The following is a 25,926-nucleotide window of genomic DNA, read 5'->3' on the forward strand; positions in this document are numbered from 1 at the left end:
ATTTAGGTCTATTCTCAATCTTCTGAGATTTCTGCTTTTGTCACCATCTCTCTGGACTGATCTGAAGGTTTCATTGGAAATATTTATAAATTCAGCTACCATTTTCCTATTTTCCCCTCAGCTGGAATAGGCACCATCTTCTCACTATTAGTATTAGTGGTAAGTCTATTGATTTTTTTAGCTGATGAGGATCTTGAAACATTACACTTGTGGGGTGGGTGTTCTAACATAAACTTTGTACTCCACTAGATTTTGAGACTCTTGAGGGTAGGAACCCAGTGAACATAGTCATAACTATCATTTATTATGCACCTACTATGTACTAGTGACTTCGGTTTAATTATTTCAATTAATTCCCATAAAAATAATGTACACATAAGGAATCATTTCAGATAGCTTAAGTAAACTGCCCAAGGTCTTCTAGTTCATGAGTAAGAGTTGGATTTTGAACTCAGTTTGATCTTAAATCCTCTTTTCTAAATCATCTTTCCAAACTCCTTCTTAAAGAAAGGATAGATACAGATAAGAGGGATGGGATTTTGGTCTGTTGAAGGTTGGATGGAACTGGTATGGAGTTTCATTCTTAAAGAAAAGGAGAGAAGATCTGCAGATCTTCAGAGCCCTTGCTTTTCCCACTAATCTACACTGACTTGCATCACTGGCGTACATTGACATTTAGTAAATGGACCCTACAACCCTCAAGGCAGAAGTCACCCCTTCAGAAGGCTTTGGCCCATGTGCAGGTCTTCACTTTGTGCTTTTTATTCATGCCAGAGAGGCTCAGATTATGTGAAGATGTCTCAGAATCAGGCAAACTTTGAAGAAGATCGGAGTGAATCCGTGGTAATAGTCCATGGTGAGGAGTCAGGTCTGTATTGAAGTCAGCCTTGGCTTTCTGAAGATCAGGGGATACTCTGCAGTCAGCCTCTATGCTTACAGTTCAGACCACCAGAATGTGCCCACTGGATTTGGCAAGCAGTAGGAAGTATATAAATCTTTATGAAGTTGAAGCTTTGTTGAATGTGCCCAGAGAACATTTTCCATTTAATGTATTTGGAAACTATAAATATAATTCCCGCTGGGGAGTAAAAGTAATTGCTTCAGAAAAGAAAAAAGTCAGTTCTTTAAATGGCTTAACTCCTTTCACAAACATTTGCTTTTTTTAATGACTGGGAAATTCCTGGTACAGGAAAATAAAATGTCCTTTGGTACAAAGGAGGTCATTCTGGTCTTAACTGACCCTGTGCACTCTAGTTCCTGTTTTCTGTTCCATATTTTGTCACCAGAGGTTATTGGAAGGATAATTCCTCTGTGGATTTTCACTGCTTTTAGGGCATGTTGCCAAAGAGAAAGTTATCTTGGCTCAGAAACTGCCAAAGCAGTTCAGAAGGTTCAGATCCCAGGGGTACTGAGCCAGTGACTGATAATGACTTGATTTAAGTTGGCCATGGGTTGGATTTTTAAAGCACACTTTTTATGTGTGCTAGGTTTGCTGTGTCTGCTTCACCCTCTTCAGATTTTTCAACAGACTCATTGCTTCTTGAGTCAGGAATGATTTTCCTTTCCTAGGCATGCTATTCTACTTTGATTCTATTCTTATGAACAGAAACATCTGTACCAGTTTGAAGCCTCATGTTCCTCTTTTTAACCTAGTATAAAGGAAAAACAGCTGTTGAAAGAAGTTGCCCTGTATCTCTTTCTTTGAACACTGGAGGCTGATTTCTCCTAAAATTAATTTCTGAAATGGCTTGGCTAAAGTGAAGAATATATCTGAGCTCTTAGATTTGCTCAGTGAAGATGTTCTCCTAAATGGTAGTGTAGAATAGTTCTCAGTGGATGCCCTTGATTTAATTGAAGCTCAGTTTCCTCAAGCTTTAAAATAGCCATTTCCAACCAACGAGGATGTTGAAAGTATTAGGTAGGGAGATTTTTACATCTATCCTGGACATTTTTCACAGAGAGGTAAACATGGAAGAGGTTCAAGTGAACCCTGACAACAATCTCTGTAGTCTCCTTTAAATTACATATCTTTAAGACAATCTCTTTGAAGGATTAGGGATGGGAAATAAACTGATATTTATTAACTGCTTCTTAGGCAGCAGCATTGTGCTAGATGCTTTCTGCAGATTACCTTTTTAGATTTATATAGGTTTGTGTGGTTAATTAGTGACAGCCCACAAGATTACCAAACTACCATGCTGCTCTCACATCTTGAAGGGTCTGTGTCAGAGTCATTATAACCCCCCAAAATTCATCCATGGCTATAATAGATCAATGTTTTGATAAGCTTTTTTTTTCTTGCTTGATTAGAAGTTTTTATTATTTAAAAAATTCAGGGCTTCCTTGGTGGCGCAGTGGTTGAGAGTCCGCCTGCTGATGCAGGAGACACGGGTTCGTGCCCCGGTCCGGGAAGATCCCACATGCCGCGGAGCGGCTGGGCCCGTGAGCCATGGCCGCTGAGCCTGCGCATGCAGAGCCTGTGCTCCGCAACGGGAGAGGCCACAACAGTGAGAGGCCTATGTACCTCAAAAAAAAAAAAAAAAAAATTCACACCCTTGCCACTGAGAATTTGGTTCTTATTATAATTTGTTAATAAAATCTGTGTTTTAAGATCTTTGAGTCACTTTCATGCCTCCCTAGGTCTGAGACTCCAAGATGAGGCTCTGTTGCATAAATAAGTCTAGAATAATTCTTGCTCTGGGATTAAGAAACTCTGTCTTTAGCTGTCATGGGGAGGAGAGGATTATAAAATTCAGTCATTAGGTATTTTCTGCAGATCCCATTTCTTGCCCCAAACACTGTGGCCCCTCTGGGACACTCTAGAACCCTTGCTTGAAATCTCTTGAGGAAGTCAGGCTTGACCTGGGCATTACTCATCTTGTTTAGTACACCCCTCTCCACTGCCCGCAATGTCTAGGTTTATTGTAGGCAGCCAATGAGTATTTTGTTGAACTTAATAGCTAGTACAAAAGCATTGGGGAAAATATGGCTAGGAAATGCTATCATATTTGAAATTGGGAAATTCTGGGTAATTGCTGAGTGCCTCATATTATTAGTTCTTGTGGGGAAAATACATGGCAGAATTCATGATGGGTTTATATTGTAAAACGAAAACTCTTATGAGATGAATCAGATGCTACATATCTGCTTATGATACTCAGAATGGGAATGACACTGATTTGCCGATAATGTATTATTATTATTATTCTGTAGCCCCAGATGATACAGCAAACTCTCAAGAGGACATTGCAGTATTATGAGCACCAATTTACTGGGTAAGTAAAAATGGATTTTGGCTATTATTGGGGACAAATTAAAGATAATTACTACATAGAGAACAGACCTGTGGTTGCCAAGTGGGGGGGGAAAGGGTTGGGGGAGGGGTGGAGTGGGAGGTTGGGGTTAACAGATGTAAGCTATTATATATAGAATGGATAAACAGCAAGGTCCTACTGTATAGCACAGGGAACTGTAGTCAATATCCTATGATAAACCATAATGGAAAAGAATATATATAAAAAGAATGTAGATATGTATAACTGAATCACTTTGCTGTACAACAAAAGCTAACACAACATTGTAAATCAACTATACTCCAATTTAAAAAAAAGAGTTACTCAAGCATAGCTGTTGAACACGTGGGCAACCAAGTCAACCTTATTGCATAATGATTATGATCTCAGTGTGAAGTGAGAGCTCATAGGAGCCCCATGGAGTGATTTCCTTTAGTTTATTTGTGTTGAATCCTTTTAAGTAAAATCCCTTTTGCTAGTGCTTTCCTTTTTCTTCCTTCTTGTGCTCTTACCCTCTCATTCTCATCCACTGAATCTCATATTTTGCCTTAGTAATATCATAAGGTTTATTAGTACCAACCAAGAGGCTTTAAATGGGATTTTAGGATCCTTCAGTAAAGTTTAATCAAATTCACTACAAGCTTAACACAGTTCAGTGAGAAGTGTTTGTTTAGTTAGAGTCACATGCTACATATTTCCTTTATTTATTCCCCATTTCCTGAAATGGTTGTGGTATGATGTAAAGTAAGAAGATTTGAGGTCAAAAGACAGGAATTCAAGGCCTCACAAGGACATAGAACTTTAAAGTAACTTTATCTCTTTTAAAGGGTGTTGATGATGGTAACAACTAAATCAAGGATTATATGTCATTATTAAATGAGGTAATTTTAATGGAAGTATTTTGTAAACAGGAAGCTCCAAATAAGTGTAAAGTATATCCTTGATTGGGTATGGCAGAAAGCAGTTGGCGAATACAGAAGCCTAAATTCACTTTCAGATGCAGTCTAGCTATTTAAATTAAATGTACAATATACTACAGCTATTTATCTTTGTAGAAGTTTAAGAACTTATGAGGAGTCAAGTTTCAAACCCTGGTACCTCTTGAAATGCTATGGGGAATCATTTAACATTTATGGGTAATAGTCATTACCATGGAGATCAAGAACATATTTTTGGCTATTAGGATATAGTGTGAATTTTTTTTTTTTTTAATAAAACAAAAGGGAGGAAAACTTAGTGGAAAAATAATCTTAGTACCAAGTAGAATGCCATATACTTTAAGTGCTTGATGACTATGTTAACTGTCATTTCAAAGGGAATTGCCCTGAAACTTGGTCATATCAATCCTCAAGAGTACAGTACTAGAAAAAACATATTATTTAAACTCATGAGATGGTTTTTAATTTGAGGGTATTTGTAGTTTTAAATGGTTTATTTTAAGGGAGATAAATAATGTCAAGTTAATCTCTTCCTACGTACTCTAAAATAAAACTTAATCACTCTCATTGGATTTGCTGCTTTCAAGTATGGTGTTTGGATTAAACTAGTCAATGTATTTAGAACAATTCCTGGTATGTGGTAAGCACTACATGCTTGTTTACCCATATTTATTATCATCATTATTTTTAAGATTTGAATGACAATACCAGTAATGAAATGCAAATTATTTCTGGAATTATGAGTGCCCTCTCCGTTTTGAAATCAAATAATGACTGATGAAATAGTCTTATTTGTGAACTAAATTATGTCTTCATGGCAAGTCAGAGTGGGAATCTTATAAATATGATCAAACTAGATAACTAAACTGTATTACTATAATCAGCAGAAAATTGTTTTTTCCATTAGTAGGATGGAGTTCTCTTTCATCTAAATAACTGCCTCAACTCTCCTCTCAATCTCTGTAGACATAGCCTGTGGTATTTCTTTGTTCATTGCCTAAATGGTCTTTCCCTAGTTCTGTTTATTGCAGACACTATTTAAAGAACAGACAGGGTATAGGACTTTCATATAAAGAGGTATCTTAATGTCCTACTGGTTCTAAGACCTAGTAGCATATTTTTGCTTGGGTGTTGGCTACCTTCTGAGGATTTGAAGTGCCTTTGCTCACTGTCTTTTTCTGTGCTCATGCTGATGAAGATAAACAGGGCCATGGTTTCCCTGTCCAGTGTCCTCTTTGCCTTTTTAGAGTCCATCTTTCTGCTCTCAATTTCTTTTTTCAATACTGAAAAAGGAGAGCATCTATGATCGCTAACACTTGGATTAAAATGTATTCACTCATATGTGTTGTTCCTCTTAAGAAAACACAATTTTATCTCTAACTGTGAAAAGGAATGTGTTTCTTACAGTTAAAGGGATTTCAGGCAATTGCAAGCAAGTGCTGGAAAGTTTATTTTACATGTTTCTGGGGAGGTGAGGGTGGGAAAGAGGTGCTTTTCCTAATCCCTGAAATTGGGCTTTGCCTAAAGCTTGTCTTGAAATAATTCAGCTTTTAGGTGTCTAGGGTTGGATGATGAATCAGAATGGGTAACAGAGAGTAGGAGCTAGCCTTTTTCTTTTTAATTTCATAATTCAGCCTCCAACCGCTAACCTTCCCATCTTCCCTTTCCTCTGTTTTGATACTCTGCCTTTGGATCTGCATTATTTATCAGAGCTCCAGGATTGTATAGTCTTGCGCCTTAATGAATTTTTATACCAGTGGCCCATAGAAACTCTCTGAGGCTTTTTTTAGTCTCCAAGACCTAGACTTGAATGAAGTGAGCAGCTGTTCAAAGGATCAGACAGATGGAGGATTGGGAGAGAGTAGCCGATGGAGCCTCTTGTTAGGAAGTAAGATAGCCTCTCTGTACTTCAGCAACTTTATCTTTAAACATTTATTCTGTTCCTTAACTTATCCATTCACTTGTCCATTTATTTATTCATAGAGATCATTCAAGCTGGGAAAATAAGTGCTTAAATAATTTATTCATGCGGTATGATAAATCTTCATCTCTTCATCTCCACTGTCACCATGGTCTCTCAGATAGAGATTCCAATCTAGTTTTCTGGCTTCTACTCCTGTAGTTTCTGATCATGTATGTCTGGGTGGGGCTCAAGAATTGGCATTTCTAAGGAGTTCCCAGATACTGCTGATTCTACTGGTCCAGGGATCATGCTTTGAAATCCCTGTTTAAAACCATATAATAACTTACTGTAATAGAATAAAAGCTGAGCTATTCCTGTGATCTGGCCTCTGCTTACCTCTCTGATTTCATCCTCTTCCACTCCCCACTTTTCACTCCACTCCAGCCACTCCAGCCTTCTGTTGGTTTCTCAACTATACCAAAGCTTGCTTAGCCTCAAGGCTTTTGCACATACTATTTCATATACCTGGAATGCTCTGTTCCCAGATGTTTGCATGGATTATTCTTTTATAGTAAGTTTTTGTTTAAATGTCATATCCTCAGGAAGGTATGACACCCACCTAAAGTAATCTTCAATCCCCTACCTCAATCTCCAAACACAGTGATTTTCTGCTACATTAGTCTCTATTATCTCTCTTCATAGTACTTATCATTAGCTTATATTATCTTGTTTATTTTCTTATTTGGTTATTTATCTTATTTACTCTTACATTATTGTGTCTTTGTAAATGCTTGGTACATAGGAGGAACTAACAGTTTTTTGGGGGGAGGGAGGAGTGTGAATAAATTAATACATTGTACCCTAGAGGTATGTACACAGAGGTATGTATATAGTGGATAAAAGAATAAATTATGCTTCGGAAGGGAGTGTAAAATGAGTAATCCCTAGGGTCCATTATAGTTCTAAAATCTATAGTTCTAGTATCCAAAATCCTTCTTTTTATGGCATAAATTATACTCATTTATTTGCATAGTTTTCCATTTATGCTTAATGTTCTGCTACAATGTGTCAGATTGACTTTGTGGTAAATTTTGATTGCTGTGTAAACTCTGCATATGCAGTCTTCTTCCCTCAATCTAAAATGAGAAAAGAGGGCCCTGACTGTTCATCTTTATGTTAGCCTTTCTTTAACTCAAGCTTCTAGGGAATGGACTAGCTTTTGGGGCAGTGTGGGGTGGGAAGAATAGTGAGAAGCAAAAGTGATAAGTAGGAGACAGGCAGTGTTTACCTTAGGAATCAAAAGGAACTCAGGATTGAGGAAAATCTGGTTTATGGTGACAATTTTTTCTGATGTCATTCTTGTCATTATCTTGTGCCCTTCTCTCTGTGCAGCTTTATTGTGTAGTATAGAGCAATGGACTGCGAAAATGTGCTTGGAAGTAGACATACCAGATTTACTAGATTTAAAGTCAGGTTGTGCCTTTGAATGATCATGGGCAGATTACTTAACCTCCCTGAGTCTCAGTTTTCTCATTTTTAAACATGGGAATAATAGCACGGTAGGGGTGATATTTAAATGAAATATTAATGATAATAATGTGGTAAGTCATATAATCAGCTTGGTATACATAGGTAATCAGTATGTTTGTTGAATTATAATTACCACTATTGTATCTGACTCTTTTGCACCTTAATTTTTGTTGATTGTCTTTCCCATTCTCCTCTTGCTGTATCCTTTACCTGTCCTCCTTGAGCCTTTAAAACTCTGCAGTCGGGCTTCCCTGGTGGCGCAGTGGTTGAGAGTCCGCCTGCCGATGCAGGGGACACGGGTTCATGCCCCGGTCTGGGAAGATCCCACATGCCGCGGAGCGGCTGGGCCCATGAGCCATGGCCGCTGAGCCTGCGCGTCCAGAGCCTGTGCTCCGCAACGGGAGAGGCCACAACAGTGAGAGGCCTGTGTACCGCAAAAAAAAAAAAGAAAAGAAAAGAAAAAGAAAAAACTCTGCAATCATTTGTTTAGCATCAGGAGTTAAATATGCCCAGTTCATGTTCCAGCTACAGCTTTCTTCTTACAGAGAATTTGGATTTTTTAAAATCTAAATTTCTTCCTCCAGAGTGCCTAATCTAACTGCTCTCACTCATGTTTATACTACACCACTCCTACTGGTCTTTAGCTCACAAAAACGGATTGCTATGGTAGGGAAGACAAAGCAGAGATTTCTTTAAAACGATGATTAGAAAATAACATGATCATCTTTCTGAGATGTAATTTTAATTCATTATATATTTTAAACATCAAAGTATAGAAAAATATGTATTCAGTATCATGCCATTCATTTTATACTTTTTGCCAGAATGAGCATCATTGTGCTAATATCGCAGGTAGGACTGCTGCCAAACTCATATTGGTCTGGGACACCATTTCCTATAGTCATCTAAAGGTATATTATTACTCCATTTATCACTGTGAGCTCTATGTTTGTTTTATACAGCCAACCTCTGTTCTCTTTTTATTTTGACAGTTGAATAAGGATTAAGCTAGAATAATTTCAATAGAACGTTAGAAGTGAAATTAGGAGTGTGTTAACCCTGCTTATTCTGGGAAACAAGCTTCAGTGATATTACTTATGCTGTCGTGGTCAGATTTTGTGGCTGTATTTTATCTAAAAAGTGATGTAGCTTTTTTTGGATATATTTACATATAATATCTATCTTACTGAATAAAAACAAGTTAGATAAAATCTCATAGCTATTGATTGCTCTCTGTTTTTGAGGTAATATACTGGGCACTTATATCTGTTATTTTATTTAATACTAACAATCTATTTCATAGGATCACTGTATTAAGCTAATTTTTACAGATGAGGAGATTGAGACTGTGAGAAAAAATATTTTGTTTAAGGTCACTCTGATTAAAATGGTGGCACTTGATTTAAAAATAAACCTGTATTTGTCTGTGTTTAATGACTGTGCTCCCCATTCCACCTTTTACTGAGTGATTCCTGCATTCTAGAAACTGTAGTAAGCATTTTGCTTAACTGGTTTATTGGAGTCTAATCTTACAAACATGAAACCCTTTTACTTTTTTCTCCCCAGTCATTTCAAACATGCTATGATGAGCCCTCTTTGATACTAGGTTGGGCAGATTGCACTGTATTCCAAGTACTTTCAGGGAGTATAAAGTCCACTCCAGACCAATTCAAATCTTCAATCTCATATCCAATCTTATTCACTGTCCCTCTCTGCCTGGGTTACACCTTGGCCTGAGGAGCTTGGAATGCAATGTAGAGGTGATATCATGTATTATTGACTCCTCTGCTTTAGGCCAATCCTTTCTGATTACTTTCTCTTCTGATGTGTTATATCGGGCATGAATAAAATGGGAAATAGTAGAAGCCTCGTTTACTTCACTGCTGGTTGTAATAATCCTCTCTTGGCTGTGATGCCCTCAGCAAGGTGCATGTACAGGCTCTGCCTTTACTGCTTCAGATGCCTCAGCTTCTGGCTCTGTGAATTTCACTCCACAATTTTGCTAGTGTAATCCCTGCCCCTGGCTGCAGCCTCTAGATAGGGAAAGCAATAGGATGGGACACCACCAGCTCACCTTTCTTTAGTGGTATCTCCATATCACTAAATATGAATTTTCCCATGGGAAACCCATAGTTTTTGCCTTGCCAAATAGTAGGACTGTAGGCCAGTTCCAATTTGGCTCTATTTATTTTCCCGGTTAATAACACTCCCTGGAATCTTATTCCATTCAGTCAGGTATAGAGGGATGATCAGGAATTCCACCACCTCAGCAGATATTCATGGAGGAATGAGATACCTAAGCCTCAGTCTCTATCAGAGTAGATCCCTCTTTCACCAACTGGTCCTCTGTAGGGAATATTCCCCTTCTCTCTTTTACTTGTGTTTGTGTGTGGGTGGGGGGAGATAACAACAGTGCTCTCCTCCTAGGCCAATAACTCATTCTTCTGATTATTTTCTTTCAAAATTTTCCTGTTCCTTGGCTTATGTATGCTGGTGGTGAGGTGACAATGGCAGTGACTATTTAGTCATTTCTTAAGTTCTGAAGGTGATGTCTGGTCTTCTTGGCTACTCTTTTGAAACATGGGAGCGTTTGACCTTTATTTTCTGCAGCTTTGGTGCCTTAGCTCTAATTCAGAGGAAACTGGAAAAGTTTCAGTCAACACAGGCATTTTATCTTTAAGTCCTCGTAAGAACTCTAGGAGATAGCTCCATTTCATGAGGGAGGAAAGTTAGACTAACAGAGATTAGATTACTTGCCCAAAGTCTCACAGATAGAAAAAGGTAAGACCATGATTCAAATTCTGTCAGACACCAAATGCTTTATTTGCTTATTTGTTATCCATGCTAATTTCTTGACTGTAATAGAAGTTAAGATGTGTTTACTTTCAACACAGTTAGTGCTAACGCACCGAATTAGCACTGTTAATTATTCTTTTTCTAGACAAATTCATTATAGAAACAAATTACCAGTAGTTATGAAGCACTCAAGTAAAGAAACATTAGCTATACAAACTGATGTATTTTCTGGTTCTTATCATTTATTTTTTTCACACATTGCTTTCTTGTTAATGATTGCTTCCAGTTCCAGGTCCACATTGCTTATTCTGATGTTAGTGATGGGTTATGCCAGAAATTATGTCTTAAAGCTTCAGTTGTTTGAAAATGTCATTATGCTAAGAGCATAAACACATGCTTTTGTGTATGTATATGAGTGCATTTGCAGAGTCTTTTAAAAACTTCTCCATATACTAATTTTGTTTTCTTCTTAGTTATAGGGATGTAGAAAAGAATTTCTACAATATTTCTAACAGATGCTCCTATGCAGACCATTCCAACAAAGAAGACATTGAAGATGTCTCAGGAATTCTTCAGTGTACTGCTAACGTACTCGGTATAGTAACTATATATTTATAAGGTTGAGAGAGAATGAGTAAGGGGAAGGGGGAAAAGTAAAAAAGAGTAAATGTTTCATTTTCTACCAAAGAGAGATTTGGAGACTATGGTGAATTGAGACCAAGACCTTGTCTTCAAGTGACTTAGTTTCAATACTTCTGATGATGTTTAAATGGAAATTACATGCATGCCATTTAGTTGGAGATTGGAAAACATTACATTCCAGGCAAACTTTTCTAAATATTCATATCTGAGTATTATTAGTCTCCTGTAATCCATATTTCTCTGGCTCTTACTGTCAGTTAAAATTGGGGATCTTCCTCTTTTCTCAAAGTCTATGCTTTATTATTATTTATTCTACTATTTCTGGAATGCCTGGTTGGGGCTGGAGGGTGGCTCACATGTACTCATAGTGGACTCTACAAAGGCAGTGAGGTAGGTCATCTATGGAAGTCTCTGCACCCTGTTTATAGGGGGGTGTCTACCTTGAAAATACTAGTATTTCTGGCAAAGGGCTGTTTTTAGATGTTCCCAACATGTTAAGGGATACTGTTATAAACTGCACTGAATCATGCAGCTATAAAGTACCATAAATGAGATGTCCTATCTTATGATCTGAAGTTCTTGGTGTGTGAGAGGTACATTGTATTATACACAAAGTAGATACCATACCAGGAATATTTTTTGCTCTATTGTCTTACATAGTTTTTTGGGAAAGATACCTCTTTCAATTTTTTTGGAATCTTCTTTTTGCCTCAGAACTCAGACAGAAATCCATGGAGTTTTGGGGAGTGGTGGGGGGGAACAGCAAATCTTAGTCACTGACTCCATACAAAACTCAGAATCACCTCTCTCAGAATCAGATTTTGGAGACTAGGAAAAACTTGTTCCCCTTTCTTTCCCTTTAGGGTAAGTACTTTCCCTGGAGACACCTGAGTTCCTCCTACAAACAGATTCCAGGTGACCTCAATGCATGAGTTTACCAGATTTTTCTAAACATATCTGACTCCCAGAGGCAGACCTGGCTTTAACACTCAAGCTGGAACTCCAGCTAGACATTGACTACATTTTCTTCCTAGGTAACTTTTTTAAGCATAAAATATTATAATAAGAACATGGACCTTTTGTGAGGGGAGGCATATAGATGTAAGTGGTTTGTCTAAGACAATAATGGGCAGTGAAAAGATGTACTTACCTCAATCTTAGTACAACTGCATGGATGTCATACTACACAAGTCAACATTATTGGAGAAGATAAGGGGTGAGAGTAAAGGTGGGGTGGGGTTGGGCATTACCCAAGAACTGTTTATAGTTTTCTGAGTTTGTATTTCCCAGGACTCTCTCATAAGTGGTATCTATTTCTTTTGACGCATTGTGATTTTTGAAAAGGTGAGGTGAGATGATGTTCCACTAAGACGGATGTATCAGAATCTTGGCCAAGGGATTTTTAATATATTGAAAAACTTCTCTTTAATTACTAGTTTTCTAAATGATTCCCTGCCCCTCACATCTCCTTTCCTTTCCTTTCCTTATGCTGCCTACTTTGAGAATCGCTGAGTTAGAGGGAGTAAGAGGTGTACAAGTTGATGAATATGTAAGAAGTACTAAAGACTTTTTCTGAACTGTGACTTGAAAATAAGTGTACACAATTCCTACAAGAAACTCTAGGTCAGACAATTTGATATAGTAAACACCAGGTGATACTGTTGGCCCAGCATAGCTTAGTTGATAGATTAAGTTAGTGAGTGAAAAGAAGAGCAGGCAGTATGCTACCTGATGGTATTAGGGAAAGAGTAGTTTTTAAATAAGTACTTATAATTTAGAAGGGGACTGTATAACAGGGTTTAGATTTCCATAAATATTAAATTTTTCTGGAAAACAGATATTAGGTCTAATTTTTTTCCCTGTAAATAATGATGGGTTGTTCTCAAAATGTAAAAAGCACAATCTTGTAAATGACTGCCTCCTGTTCACAAGACGCTGGCATGTATCCAACAGGTGATTATGTGCCTAGGACGTAGCTGTTCTCTTAATTTATGTCCTATCATAATTCTTGAAATATAGACTGAGGACAAAGGTGACAGCTTACAATGTAAGCTTTATTTTTATTTTTAACAAGTCACTGAAGTATGATTAATCTTGGTTTGCTTAGATCTCACCTTTTACAAAGAATTACATTTAAAGTCTCTGTGCAATCATTTATGCAAATGCAAAAATTGATTAACTCTGAAAAGAAAAACACCGTAAAGAAAGAGGACCTGTTCTGAGTTGGGGAGTTTAGCATGGAGAAATAGAGTTTCAACGAGTTTAAGGAAAATGTTGATGCCTGGAAGCCCTGTCTGTGGATGCCAGAGGGCAGTTTTCCAACTCTATGATTTATATTTACCAGCTTTGGGTGGTGTGGTTAGAATATTGGTGGATTGGATTTGAGGGATACATATTTCTCTCACCTTCTTAACATATTACAAGGTTATAGTAAAGACTAGAATTGTGTTTGTTCACTCATCCGAATATTATTTATATTTCACCTATCATCAAAAAATATTTAAAGTCATAGGTCAGAAAATATGATCAGAGTAACAAATTTTTCTCCTTTCAAAATGACCATCTCTATCTACTTAGTATAAACTCTAGGTAGTTTGATCGTTTACCAGCTCTGCAGGTTGAAGTTTGAGTTAAGTGGTTGGCATGGAATAAAAAGAGAAACCTGAAGAGAAGGAGAAAGCTTGTTGCAGAAGACCAGTCATGCTTCTGTCATGCATTTGTTCCATTGCCTCTTCCTTAGGACTCCCTGGAAACATGTGCACATTACAGAGTGGTTTATGCCCTCTGTAGTAATGGTAAAGAACTATTTCTAGACATCAACATTTTTGTCATTGATTTTCTTTTGTTGGCTTAGAAACCAGTTGTTATATTGTCTCATTATTTACAAATTAGGGATATTAAGTACAGATTATTCCTTATTTTGGTGCTCTGGCATTCACTGTGATAATGCAGTACAGTACTCTAAGGAGGTTTCTAAACTCTGGAAAAAAGGATATACAAAGAGAGATAGTTGTGAACAATGCCCTCCCTACTGGAGGCTTTTAGTGTTAAACGTACTGCTTTATTTAGTACATCTTGTACATACCAAAATGATCTTCTAATTTTAGTTGTTTGAAAAATGTAAGCCTTTTCCAGGCATAATCTGCAAAGCTCATTTTTAGCTCCAATTAAGTAAAAATATGTGTTTATAGTCTTATGAGGTACAGCATTGAGTATTTTCTTGGAAATTGTAACAGTTGATTGGTACAATGAAGCATCTATGCTAAAGCATTAAAGGGTGTATACTGTGTTTTCTGCTGAAGTGTTGCCACCTGATCCTGTATCTTGGATTTAGGTAATGTTGGGGAAAGGAAGACAGAATTGAATAGGGAGACTTAAGGGAGAAGGATGATATATTGCTTAGCTCCCTTTGCGTAATACAATTTAAAATAAATGAGGATTATGACGATTTCAGTTTTAACAGGTTTTGATACTGTTAAAGGGGTTGTGGGTGTTTCATCAAAAGCCATAAGATATAGATGGTGTAGGATAAAATCATTCCACAGTAGGACAGAAATCATATAGAAATGAGAGATCTAAGGTAATTCATCTACTGATGAATTATAGCAAACAGAGGTTTACTATTTTAATAAGCGTCAGTTATTTACTAAGTATTAACAAAGTATAGTTTTATACTGCCTTGGCTAAAGTGCATTTTCTCTCAAAATAATTGGTGAAGGACATGAATTGTGAAAAAATATTCATTAAAGTTTTTTTCTGTTTTAAAGGTCTTCTGTTAGAGTGGGGCTTTATTGTCTCCAGAAAGTCAGCATTTAAAGTCAGTGTCAGAGTAATGTTTTCATAGGATTATTTGTTGGGAAAATGCTAGTGAGGAGAATGGAGTGGATGACCTTTGGTGCATATACCTCACAATATTTTTGTGAAATACTGTGTAACCTGAGCTCCCTATAAAGTGCCACTGATTCCAGAATCATTAGCTGGTATGGAACTTTTTGTTGCCACTTGTTTTTATATAAGCAATAGTTTATTGCTTACATGTTGACTTGTATGTACTTTTCTGCTTTTATTGTGATTTTGAATGTGCACTTGACAGTCTTGTAATTGGCCATAAAACTGTGAAGAGTTAGTTAGCCTTACTTTAGGGTTAAGGTTACCTGAGGGTTTCCTTAGAATAACTCTAAAACATGTAATTGTTTAGTGAATTAGAATATATTTAACATATTTAGCATATTGGAGAACTAGTTGGTACAAAAACCACTTATTTTTATAGACGAATTAATATTGATAGCAATAAATAAATTCTGCCAATATAGTTCTATTTTGGGGGAGACAAATGGTGTTTTATTTATTTTTTTATTGAAGTATAGTTGAGTTACAATGTTGTGTTAATTACTGCTGTACAGCAAAGTGATTCAGTTATACATATACGTATATTCTTTTTTTAACATTCTTTTCCATTATGGTTTATCATAGGATATTTAACATAGTTCAATATAGTTCTTATTACTGTAACTTGGTAACGGATCAGTTTTCTCTTTCATTAAAAGTAAATTAAAAGTAAATAGTGTCAGTATTTTAATGAGATGAATTGGAGTTAGGGTGGCTGGAAGGGAACTGATTTATTAACTGATTTAATAATGATATTATAATGTAGTAATTTAGAGCAAAAACTAGAGCCAGATTACTTAGTTATGAAAACATACTTACTCACTGTATGAACTGGAATAAGTTACTTAATTTTTCCATACTAGATACTTCTCATTTGTAAAATGGGGATAATATAATTGCATACCTTCTAGAGTTGTTAGGAAGATTAAATAAGTTAATTTATATAAAGTACTTACAGCAGCCTGATAAATAACAAATGCTGAAGTGTTTGCTCCTATTATTGAATATTCACAAAATAATGTTTGCATCAGAACTGGGAGGTCAATATTCTCCCTTTTATAGATGAAGAAACATATTTTGATACAGTAACTTGTTAAGTTCCTTTGTCAGTGCTGACAAGCCACAAAAGCGGGATTTAAAACCAGGTCAGTCTGACTCCAAACCTTTCCCTGCTTCATGCTGCCTTCAAGGGTCATTGGACTAAGACTGACTTTACATCACACCTCCAATGCTAATTACACAAGTCTTTCTAGTTCTCTGAATTATGAAAGTTGTCATTGTATTGCATTTTACTTAGTTCATTACTACTTGAAAGTGTACTAGGGAAACTTGCTTGCATAAGGATAGTATCAAAAAAGTTTGGTTATTTATCATTGGTATTAAGGAGAATGCAGTTTCCTTGTAATTTGAATCATTTACAGGTTAGATTTTTTTTTCAGATTTCAGATGTTGACAGTGCAAATTAAGGGTGACAGTGTTTGGCTCATGACACAAACATGGTTTCATAGTTATGCTGTAGTAAACCCTATGCCAGTTCTGTTGGCCACAAGATTTCAAGCTGATTTGGTGGCTTAATTTAATATGTTAGATGTCATTGGCCTAGCACAAACCTTGCAAAAGGCTGTATTTATAATGCCATTGATTTTTTTTTAATGGTTAAGCTTAGGAATATTGTCAAAGTATCTCATTTAGGAATTTAATAATTTAGGCATTATTAAATTTAGGAATTTAATAATTATAAAATTATTAAATAGGAATTTAATAATGCCTAAATTATTAAATTTAGGAATTTAATAATTCCTAGTAGAGAATTGAGTAGTTATTCTATGTAAATTAAAAATAACTTCTTTTTTCTACTCTCTGCTTGAATACTTTTTTCTGAAGTGATTAGATGTAGTAGGTAGGCCTGAAAAGGAATGAGACTGCTGAGTGTCTCACTGCCTCCAATATGTGTAAAATTATAAAACATTTAAATAAAAACTGATCCTTAAATTATGCAGACCAGCTTTAGAAGATACAAGTATATTGAGAAGAAATGTAGAGGGCTTTCTTTACTCCCCTAGATATTTTTTTCTCTTGGGAGCATTTTCTTCTGAATCTTATAACAAGCCTTTTCCCATTTATCCTGCTAAATTTCTCCACACTAAGCTTCTCTTCTTTACTGAAAAAACATGACAGTTTTTCTTTCTTATTTTTTTGATCTTCTTTGTCTATATCTAATGTGTTATTGCCCTATCACTAGCAGCTTTCTGTCCTGGACCTCTTCTTTATGTGGGAGAGCAACCTCTCACATCCTAAATTCTTCAGACTGCCTGTTGTTCTCTTTTCTGAATTTTTTAGTAGGTAGGTTTTTACTTTTCTTTTCCCTTTAAGTTTTTAAAAAATAAACTTTTAATTTTAGTATAGTTTCAGATTTACAGAAAAGGTATGAAGATAGTAGAAGATTCTCATACATTCCACACCTATTTCCCCTATCATTGACAGCTTACAGTAATATGGTACTTTGGTCCCAATTAATGAACCAGTATTGATACATTATTATTAACTAAATTTCAAGCTTTATTTAGATATCTTTAGTTGTTACCTGTCCTTTTTCTGTTCCAGCATCCCACTCAGGATATATTACATTTAGTTGTTAGGTCTCCTTAGACTCCTCTTGGCTGTGACAGTTTTTCAGTCTTTCCTTGTATTTGATGACCTTGATGGTTTTGAAGAGTACTAGTCAGCTTGCTTTCAGTTGTCTGCTGTGTACTTTGACATATGTCCATCATTATTGTGTGTGTGTTTTGAGCACTTCCCTACTATCTTGTATTATAAGATGCTCCAGACTCATCTTGTATATTTTCTGCCTCAGTCATTTCTCAAAGTCATTTCTTAAAGGAGTCTCAATGGAGTCCTGATTCCTTTTGTTGGAGAATGGTGTTGGAAACCAAAATCTGGGTACTCGGTGTACTCATTGCTATTGGGGTGTTGCTGCTTCTAGGCTCTCTCAGTTGACAGAGCAAGGAAATATATATGTGTATATTAACTGCTATATATATATATATGCCTGTCTATAAATATTTCTGTATTTATGTATTATGCTAAATATGAGTTCATACTGATGTCTTCAACTCTAACCCATTATCGTATGGATCATTCTGACCTTTCCCCCTTGCTTACTGTAACCTCCTACTCCAGCAGTGAGAAACTTTGTTCTGTTTAGCCATTGGCTACATAATTGTTCAATTGCAGTGTAGGAGTATAGTTGTTTCAGAATTGTTATTACATGCTCCTATGGGAAATGATTTTTATCAACTAGAGTACAGTGTTTGTGTGCAATTTCAGAGTATGGATTTATGTATGAAGTTTTACAGACTCCACTCATTTCCAAGGTTATTTAGGTCAGCACCTTTCTACTCTACTACCTTCAGTGAAGTTTTTTTTTGCACTTGTAAAAAAGTTTGTAATACAGTTATATTCTTTGTGTGACTTGATAGCTAATTCATTCCATTCTGGGATCTTACATTCCATTTCTGGGATATACATATGTATATATAAAAATATATTTATATACAAATACATATATAAATTTTTTTCTATATATATTTAAAATTTGTATACTGTAAAGTTCACTTTTTGTGCTGTATAATTCTATGAGTTTGATAAGTGCATAGTGTCATGTATCCACCATTATAATATCATATGAAATACTTTTACTGCCTTAAAATTCCTCTGTACTTCACCTTTTTAACCCTACCTCTTTTCCCCCAACAAATCCCTAGAAAATACTAATCTGTTTGACACTCTATAGCTTTGCCTTTTCCAGAATGTTATATAAGTGGAATTATAATAGCATGTAGCTTTTTCACACTTTTTCTGTTTTTTTTCTTTGTTTTTTTGCTTAGCAGTGTGCATTTAGGTTTAGTACATATTTTTGTGTGGTTTGATAGCTCATTCCTTTTTTCTCTCTGAATAGTATTCCATCATAATAATGTACTACAGTTTGCTTATCCATTCACCTATTGAAAGACAGCTGGTTACTTCTGTTTTTGGTGATTATGGATAAAACTGCTATAAACATACACCTGCAGATTTTTATGTAGACATGTTTTTGAATCAGTTAGGTAAGCACCTAGGAGTGTGATTGCTGCACTTTGTTTAGCTTTGTAAGAAACTACCAAAATGTCTTCCAAAATGGCTGTTATCACTTATTCCTCATTCTCTCCAGAAACTGGTTTGTCAGATTGTTTTGATTTTAGTCATTCTAATAGATGTGCCTTTTCCCTTGAAGTTTTAATAAACAAAAACAGCACCTGCTATCTCCTTATAATTTCAACATATACAAACTATAGTTAAGAATATTATTTTCCTGTTTTGTCATTATGAGTGCTTTTCCAAGATTTTATGACTGATTTAGAAACTGTTTAAAAAATTATTTCTGGTATGATTAAAAATCATACCAGAAATTATCCATGGTGCTAACAGGCAGAATATTTCTCTTTGATTTGGTAAAAATAAGCCCCTGGAATGGAGTCAGCCACTGTTATATAGTAGAAAATGAAATATTTTATGTGTTTAGGTATAACTTCTAAGTGATATAACTTATCCTATTTATTGAAGATGTTCAAAATATCAGTCTTTGTTAATATGCTTATGCTCCCCTTATCTTCAGATTAATGTGGTTTGAATTCCTTTCAACACTATCAATGGCCAGTGAGTCAAACTCGCTTAACGAAACCTTCTTTTACTCAGTTCATTTTCATAAGCAGGTTTTGTAAGCCTCTTAAACAATCTCCCATTGCTCTTTTCTCAGGAAACAGTATAATTTCCACTTAATATCTGCAAAATTCCTAACATGGAAAAATTACCTGTGACTTAGAAGAAATGAAAGCACAGTTAGGTCAGCCTTTTTACATGGGCTTGTGGGGAAGGCAGGAAGACTATGAGGCTGTGATGTAAGAGTCTGCTGCAATACTTATTGACCTCTCTACTGCTTCTATTACCAAAGAATAATTTTTGTTTTTTCTCTCAGTTAGCAAGAAGTTTATTCTTTCCTTACTATGTGAGAAAGATGATGTGGGCCCATACCACTTCCTATGTGAAACTCATAGGTCATTTTTTTACCATCTCTTGGAACAAATTCATAGTGATTTGGCATATTTACTTTTTAAATTTAAATACCATATGTTTGTGTTCACTCCTTTTGAATCTTTTAGCTCAAATGAACACACCACCTTCTCTCCTCCCCTCTCTTTTCCCTTTTTATTTTATGCCTTTTATTCATTAAATTAATTATTTTTATCTTAGGTCTACTTTTTGTTTTTTGGTCCTTTATATTCTCTGATTTTATTGCTCTTTGCTACAAATCTCTAACTTTGACTGGGCTATAAATTTTAATAACTAGTTAATTATCTTGAAAATTAATGAAAATTTTAAGTAAGATTAGAGTTAAATTCAAATATCCTAGGTTCTATGCTAGATGAGTTTTCATTCTTATTAACTTTGGGTTTAGATGTTCAGTCAATTTTAAGTGTTTTGACAGCATTTCTATCACCATTTATTTAAATTAATTTGATGAACAGAACTTTATGAGTCAGAATAAAGATGTTATTCAAATTAAGGCTTGTTATATGATGTATTCCCTTTATTATCTCACAGTCTATTTTCAAAAACAAAAATATGGATCTTTGTATTTGTTTTTTATGAGCCTGTTCTGTTAAAAATTCTCATATGTTTTATTTTCCATTTGGGGAGCTATGATTATGTATTGTGGATGATTTTTATAGGTGTTTTGGAGTTCTCTTTCCCTATTTCTGTTACCCATAATGGTAGGTAGTTAAAGTGAGATAAGAGATTCATTTCAAATGTAGTATGATTGAGCCCAAACTTCCAATTCCTGGCCTATCCTGCTTTTCAACCAAGTCTGATCTTAACTTTACAATAAGAAATGGTAATTTTCCTTTGTGAAGAAAGGAGATGTAGATTTGGAAATATTAGTCAGAATTTTTCCCTGTGATACATGTGAATTTTATTGTAGCATTTGTGGGCAGCTTCTATATTCTTTTTTTTTTTTTTTTTTTGCGGTATGCAGGCCTCTCACTGCTGTGGCCCCTCCTGTTGCGGAGCACAGGCTCCAGACGCGCAGGCTCAGCGGCCATGGCTCAGTGGCCAAGCCGCTCCGCGGCATGTGGGATCTTCCCAGATTGGGGCACGAACCCGTGTCCCCTGCATCCGCAGGCAGACTCTCAAGCACTGCACCACCAGGGAAGCCCAGCTTCTATATTCTTATTCCCCATTGTTGTGGTCCAGACTTGGTTGGAGTAGATTGTTGGGCGATAGAGAATGATTGGAGATATGAAGGATTGAGCTTCACTTCCCATGTAGAAAAGAGGAGTCAGAAGAACCAGCTGTGAGTCCCCACAGAAGAGATGAATCATTGATGGTATGAGATAGAATGTTATTTGATGTAAGTGGAGTGTTTTTGATAGATGTGAAAAGAAACCAGTGGAGCACATATAGCAACCAGTTGAAGAAAAAAACACGTGTGATATTCATAAGCAAGGATGCTGAAATAATTCCTGACTCATACATACTGGTCAGATTGAACATTTTCCAGAGCTACACTAGGAAAAAAGGAAGAAAATCCAACTCTGAATATATGTATATTTATTTTAACATTTATGAATTTATGCTTTTGCCCTTCCTAGAGAGATATCTTTTGTATTATTGCTTTGAATTCTAATCCCAGAAGTAATTGTTTCTACTCCAGACTCTAGAAGAGTAGATTCCACTAGTGATTGTACAGTAGGATCATCTGGAGAAATTTTTAAAAACAGGCTTGTAAACACTATATCCAAATATTCTGATTCATCATATCTAGAATGAGGACTGAAAACTTGTATGTTAAAGATAAGTTCCCCAGGGGGAATGACCGAGATCCTGAGCTTTCCTCCTTCCATGGGCACACCAAAATTACAACCATTTAATGAGCACTATTGATAAGAAAGACAAGAGACTAGTAGAAAAGATCTTGTACAATTAAAGATGTAAAGAAGGAACCACAACATGATGGGCAGTAGGGGCTAAGATGCAGTATAGACAAGACCCATACCCCTTAGTGGGTGACCCACAAATGGGAGGATAATTACAATTGTAAAGTTTCTTCCCAAAGACTGAGGGGTCCAAGCCCTACATTGGACTCCCCAGTCTTGGGGGTCCTGTACCAGGAAGACAAGTCTCAGAATGTTTGGCTTTGAAGGCCAGCTGGGCTTACTTTCAGAAGACACACAAGGCTGTGGGAAATAGAGACTCCACTCTTAAATGGTGCACACAAAATCTCACATGCTCTGCGACCCAGGGCAGAAGCAGTTATTTGAAAGGAGCCTGGGTCAGACACACCTGCTGATCTTGGGGAGTCTCCTAAAGAGGCAAGAGGAAACTGGAACTCACCCTGGGGACATATTGACGTCAGCCATTTTGGGGAGCTTATTCTACCATGAGGACACTGGTGCTGGCAAGTGCCATTTTGGAATCCTTCCTATAGATTATTAGCACTGGGAACTGGCCTTGCCCACTAGCCTGTTAGTGCCAGTACTGGGAACCTCAAGCTAAGTAGCTACCTTGACAGGAACTCAACCCCAGACTCCCTGTACCCACAGCCACCCTGGGACCCTGTCCACTAATGGGCCCAAGACCTGCCCCTGCATACCAGTGCACTGACACTAACCCTAAAGTAATCAATCACCAGTGGGCTGACACCAGCTTTGGGCTCCATGGACCCTACAGTCAGCTGTGTCAGGGATCAGCCCCACCCGTCAGCAGGCTGACACTATATCTTGGAACCCCATCCCCACAACCACCCTTGCCAGATGTGGCTCAGCCCACCAGTTGACCAGCACCAGCCCTGGGACCATCTGGGGCTCTGCGGCCAGTCACCTTGTGACCCAGCCACACCTGCCAGTGGCCAGCAGCCTCTGTACAAGGCAGGGCCTGACAAACAACCCAGCTGAGGGCTAGCCATGCCTACCAGACTTGCCCATAGCAGTCAGCCTGCTACAACAGAAGGACCTATGCAGCCAACATAGGGGATACCCTAGAACCTATAGCTCTGGTGACCAGGAAGGAGTGCACTGCTGGAATGTGTAGGACTTCTCCTACAAAAGGTCACTTCTTCAAGGTCAGGAAATGTAACAACCTACCAAATACACAGAAATAAGAACAGCAATTTAGGCAAAATAAGGCAAGAGAGGAGTATGTTCCAAATGAAAGAATAAGATAAAACCTCAGAAGAGGAACTAAGTGGAGTGAAGATAAGCAATCTACCTGATAAAGATTTCAAGGTTATGATTGTAAAGATGCTCAAAGAATTCTGGAGAAGACTGGATGAACAGAGTGAGAAGTTAGAAGTTTATAACAGAGTTAGAAAATATAAAGAACCAAGCAGAGCTGCAGAATACAATAACTGAAATAAAAAATACACTAGAAGGAATCAAGAATAGATTAGGCGATACAGAGGAACAGATCAGCGAGCTGGAAGACAGAGTAGTAGAAATCACTGAAGCTGAACAGAAAAAAGAAAAAAAGAATACAAAGAAATAAGGAAGTTTGAGAGATTTCTGGGACTACATCAATAGTATTATTTGCATTATAGGGGTCCCATAAAGAGAAGAGAGAGGGAAAGAGTCAGAGAACATATTTGAAGACATAATGGCTGAAAATTTCCCTAACCTGAGAAAGGAAATATCCAGGCCCAGGAAGCACAGAGTATCCTAAACTGGATCAACCCAAAAAGGGTTACAGCAAGTTAGGCAAAAAGAACATTTTAATTACAGTGTGTCTCGGTGTGTTCCAAAAAGTTAAAATGTTAAAATGGCAAAAATTAAAGATGAGAGAATATTAAAAGCATCAAGGGAAAAGCAAAATGTTAGGTGTAAGGGAACTCTCATAAGGAAATCATCTAACTTTTCCACAGAAACTCTGCAGGCCAGAAAGGAGTGACTTGATATATTCAAAGGGATGAAAGAGAAACACCTCCAACCAAGAATACTCCACCTGTCAAGGCTTTCATTCAGATTTAATGGAGAGATCAAATGTTTTACAGATAAGCAAAAGCTAAAATAATTCAGCACCATCAAATCAGCCTTACAAGAAATGTTAAAAGGACTTCTCTACATAAAAAAGAAAAGGCCAGCTCTCCAGGGTGGGTTCTGGCTCTCACGTGCGCTCGGTGGCAGCCTCCCTCTCACTAGCCCGTGGGACCCAGTTGAGTGGAGCTGTGGGCGGCTCTGGCCTGAACATGAGCACTGCTGTACAATGTGTCCCTGCCTCCACTGCTGCAGTTGATGTTGCCGCTGCCGCAGGCCAGGAGGAGTCAAGGTGCTGGGCGACCCCACCTGGGCCTCGCATTCTATCACATGGGACAGTATGCACCTTAAGATTCTGAAGAAAAGGCACAAGAAATGTTTAGAAATAAATTGTGAGGGAAACCATGCCATCATCAGGACACTGGCTCTGGGATGTCAAACATCATCCTCTCCTGACTGAAAATGACAACTACGACTTTTCATCCTCCTATAGTTCATCTGTGACAGCAGTGGCATGATCTGCACCATCATGATGTGGCTTCTGGTTATGTACTTGGACTTCATGGTGATGTTAGTTGTGCTGCTGCCTTCTAAAGACTTCTGGTACTCTGTGGTCAACAGGGTCGTTTTTATCTGCCTGGTGATGCTTGCCCTGTCATCTTACCTGAGGACTATGCTCACCGGCCCTGGAGCAGTACCTAAAGGCAATGCTATTAAAGAATACATGGAGAGTTTGCAGCTGAAGCCTGCAAACTGAAGAGTTTGCAGAAGAAGTGATCTACAAGTACCCCAAGTGCTGCTGTATCAAGCCTGAGTACACCCACAACTGCAGTATTTGCAAAAGATGTATTTGAAAAATGGATCATCCCTGCCATGGCTGAACAATTGTATTGGAGAAAAGAATCAGAGATTTTTTTGTGCTCTTCACTATGTACTTCGTGCTGGCGTTCATGCACACACTTGTGCTCTGAGGGCTGCAGTTCATCCCCTGCATCCAAGAGCAGTGGACTGAATGCAGTGATTGTTCATCTGTAGTCACTGTAATTCTGTTGATCTTCCTGTGCCTTGAGGGTCTGCTGTTTTTCAGTTTCACTGCAGTGATGTTTGGCACTCAGATCCACTCCGTATGCAATGATGAAACGGAGGTTGAGAGGCTGAAGAGTAAGAAGCCTGAGTGGGAGCAGAGGCTGCAGTGGGAAGAGATGAAGTCAGTCTTTGGGAGGCTCCCCCTTGCTGCTCTGGATGAACCCCTTCGTTGGCTTCTGATTCAGGTGACTGCAGATAATACTCAGAAAAAGGGGCCCAAGTTCTCTACATGAGGCCCTCTCATCATGCTACAACTTGTTAATGGACTTTATTTATTTGGGGTCAGAAATGGTATCAACAGCTCATTTGTGACCAATAGGGCAAATGGAACCTACACAAACCAGGTGTTACAGCAAGCAGAATTTATATATTTATTGTCACAGATAGGGATTTCCCACACTGGGAAAATCTGGGTGGTACTCTGACCAGTGTCATTGTCCAGTAACGAAGGAGTGTGGCCACATGAAGAAGCCAAATGTTATTATCTTCCTGTACAGTAAGGAGTTTTGTTAACATACTTGGCATTTTCTAAGAAGGTGTGTGGGGTATTACAAGGGTTATTAAAATTCTGTGTGCCAGAAAAAACAAACAGTCAAACAAACAAAAGGAAAAGAAAAGGCCACAACTAGAAACATGAAAATTACAAAAGGACAAATCTAATTGGTAAAGGCAAATATACATAAAGGTAGTAAATCAACCATGTATAAAGCTAGTAGGAAGGTTAAAAGACAAAAGGAGTAAAATCATCTATATCCACAATAAGTGGTTAAGAGATAAACAAAATG

General features: G+C 37.2%; 1 protein-coding gene and 1 pseudogene across 5 annotated transcripts in view; both read left to right on the plus strand.

The window, feature by feature from the left end:
- GUCY1A2 (guanylate cyclase 1 soluble subunit alpha 2) overlaps positions 1–25,926 on the plus strand; it is a 426,827-nt gene that overhangs the window by 25,234 nt on the left and 375,667 nt on the right. For all 4 annotated transcript variants that reach the window (XM_079928804.1, XM_079928806.1, XM_079928807.1 and 1 more), the window contains exons 2-3: positions 3,214–3,275; positions 10,934–11,055. In XM_079928804.1, the coding sequence (XP_079784930.1) occupies positions 3,214–3,275; positions 10,934–11,055 (184 nt within the window). The remainder of the gene's footprint in view (positions 1–3,213; positions 3,276–10,933; positions 11,056–25,926) is intronic.
- LOC307190901 (palmitoyltransferase ZDHHC7-like) lies at positions 24,460–25,321 on the plus strand (annotated as a pseudogene). The gene has a single exon. The product of its transcript is annotated as a palmitoyltransferase ZDHHC7-like (transcript).

The sequence above is a fragment of the Stenella coeruleoalba genome, assembly GCF_951394435.1.
Source record: "Stenella coeruleoalba genome assembly, chromosome: 8".
Classification (NCBI taxonomy): domain Eukaryota; kingdom Metazoa; phylum Chordata; class Mammalia; order Artiodactyla; family Delphinidae; genus Stenella; species Stenella coeruleoalba.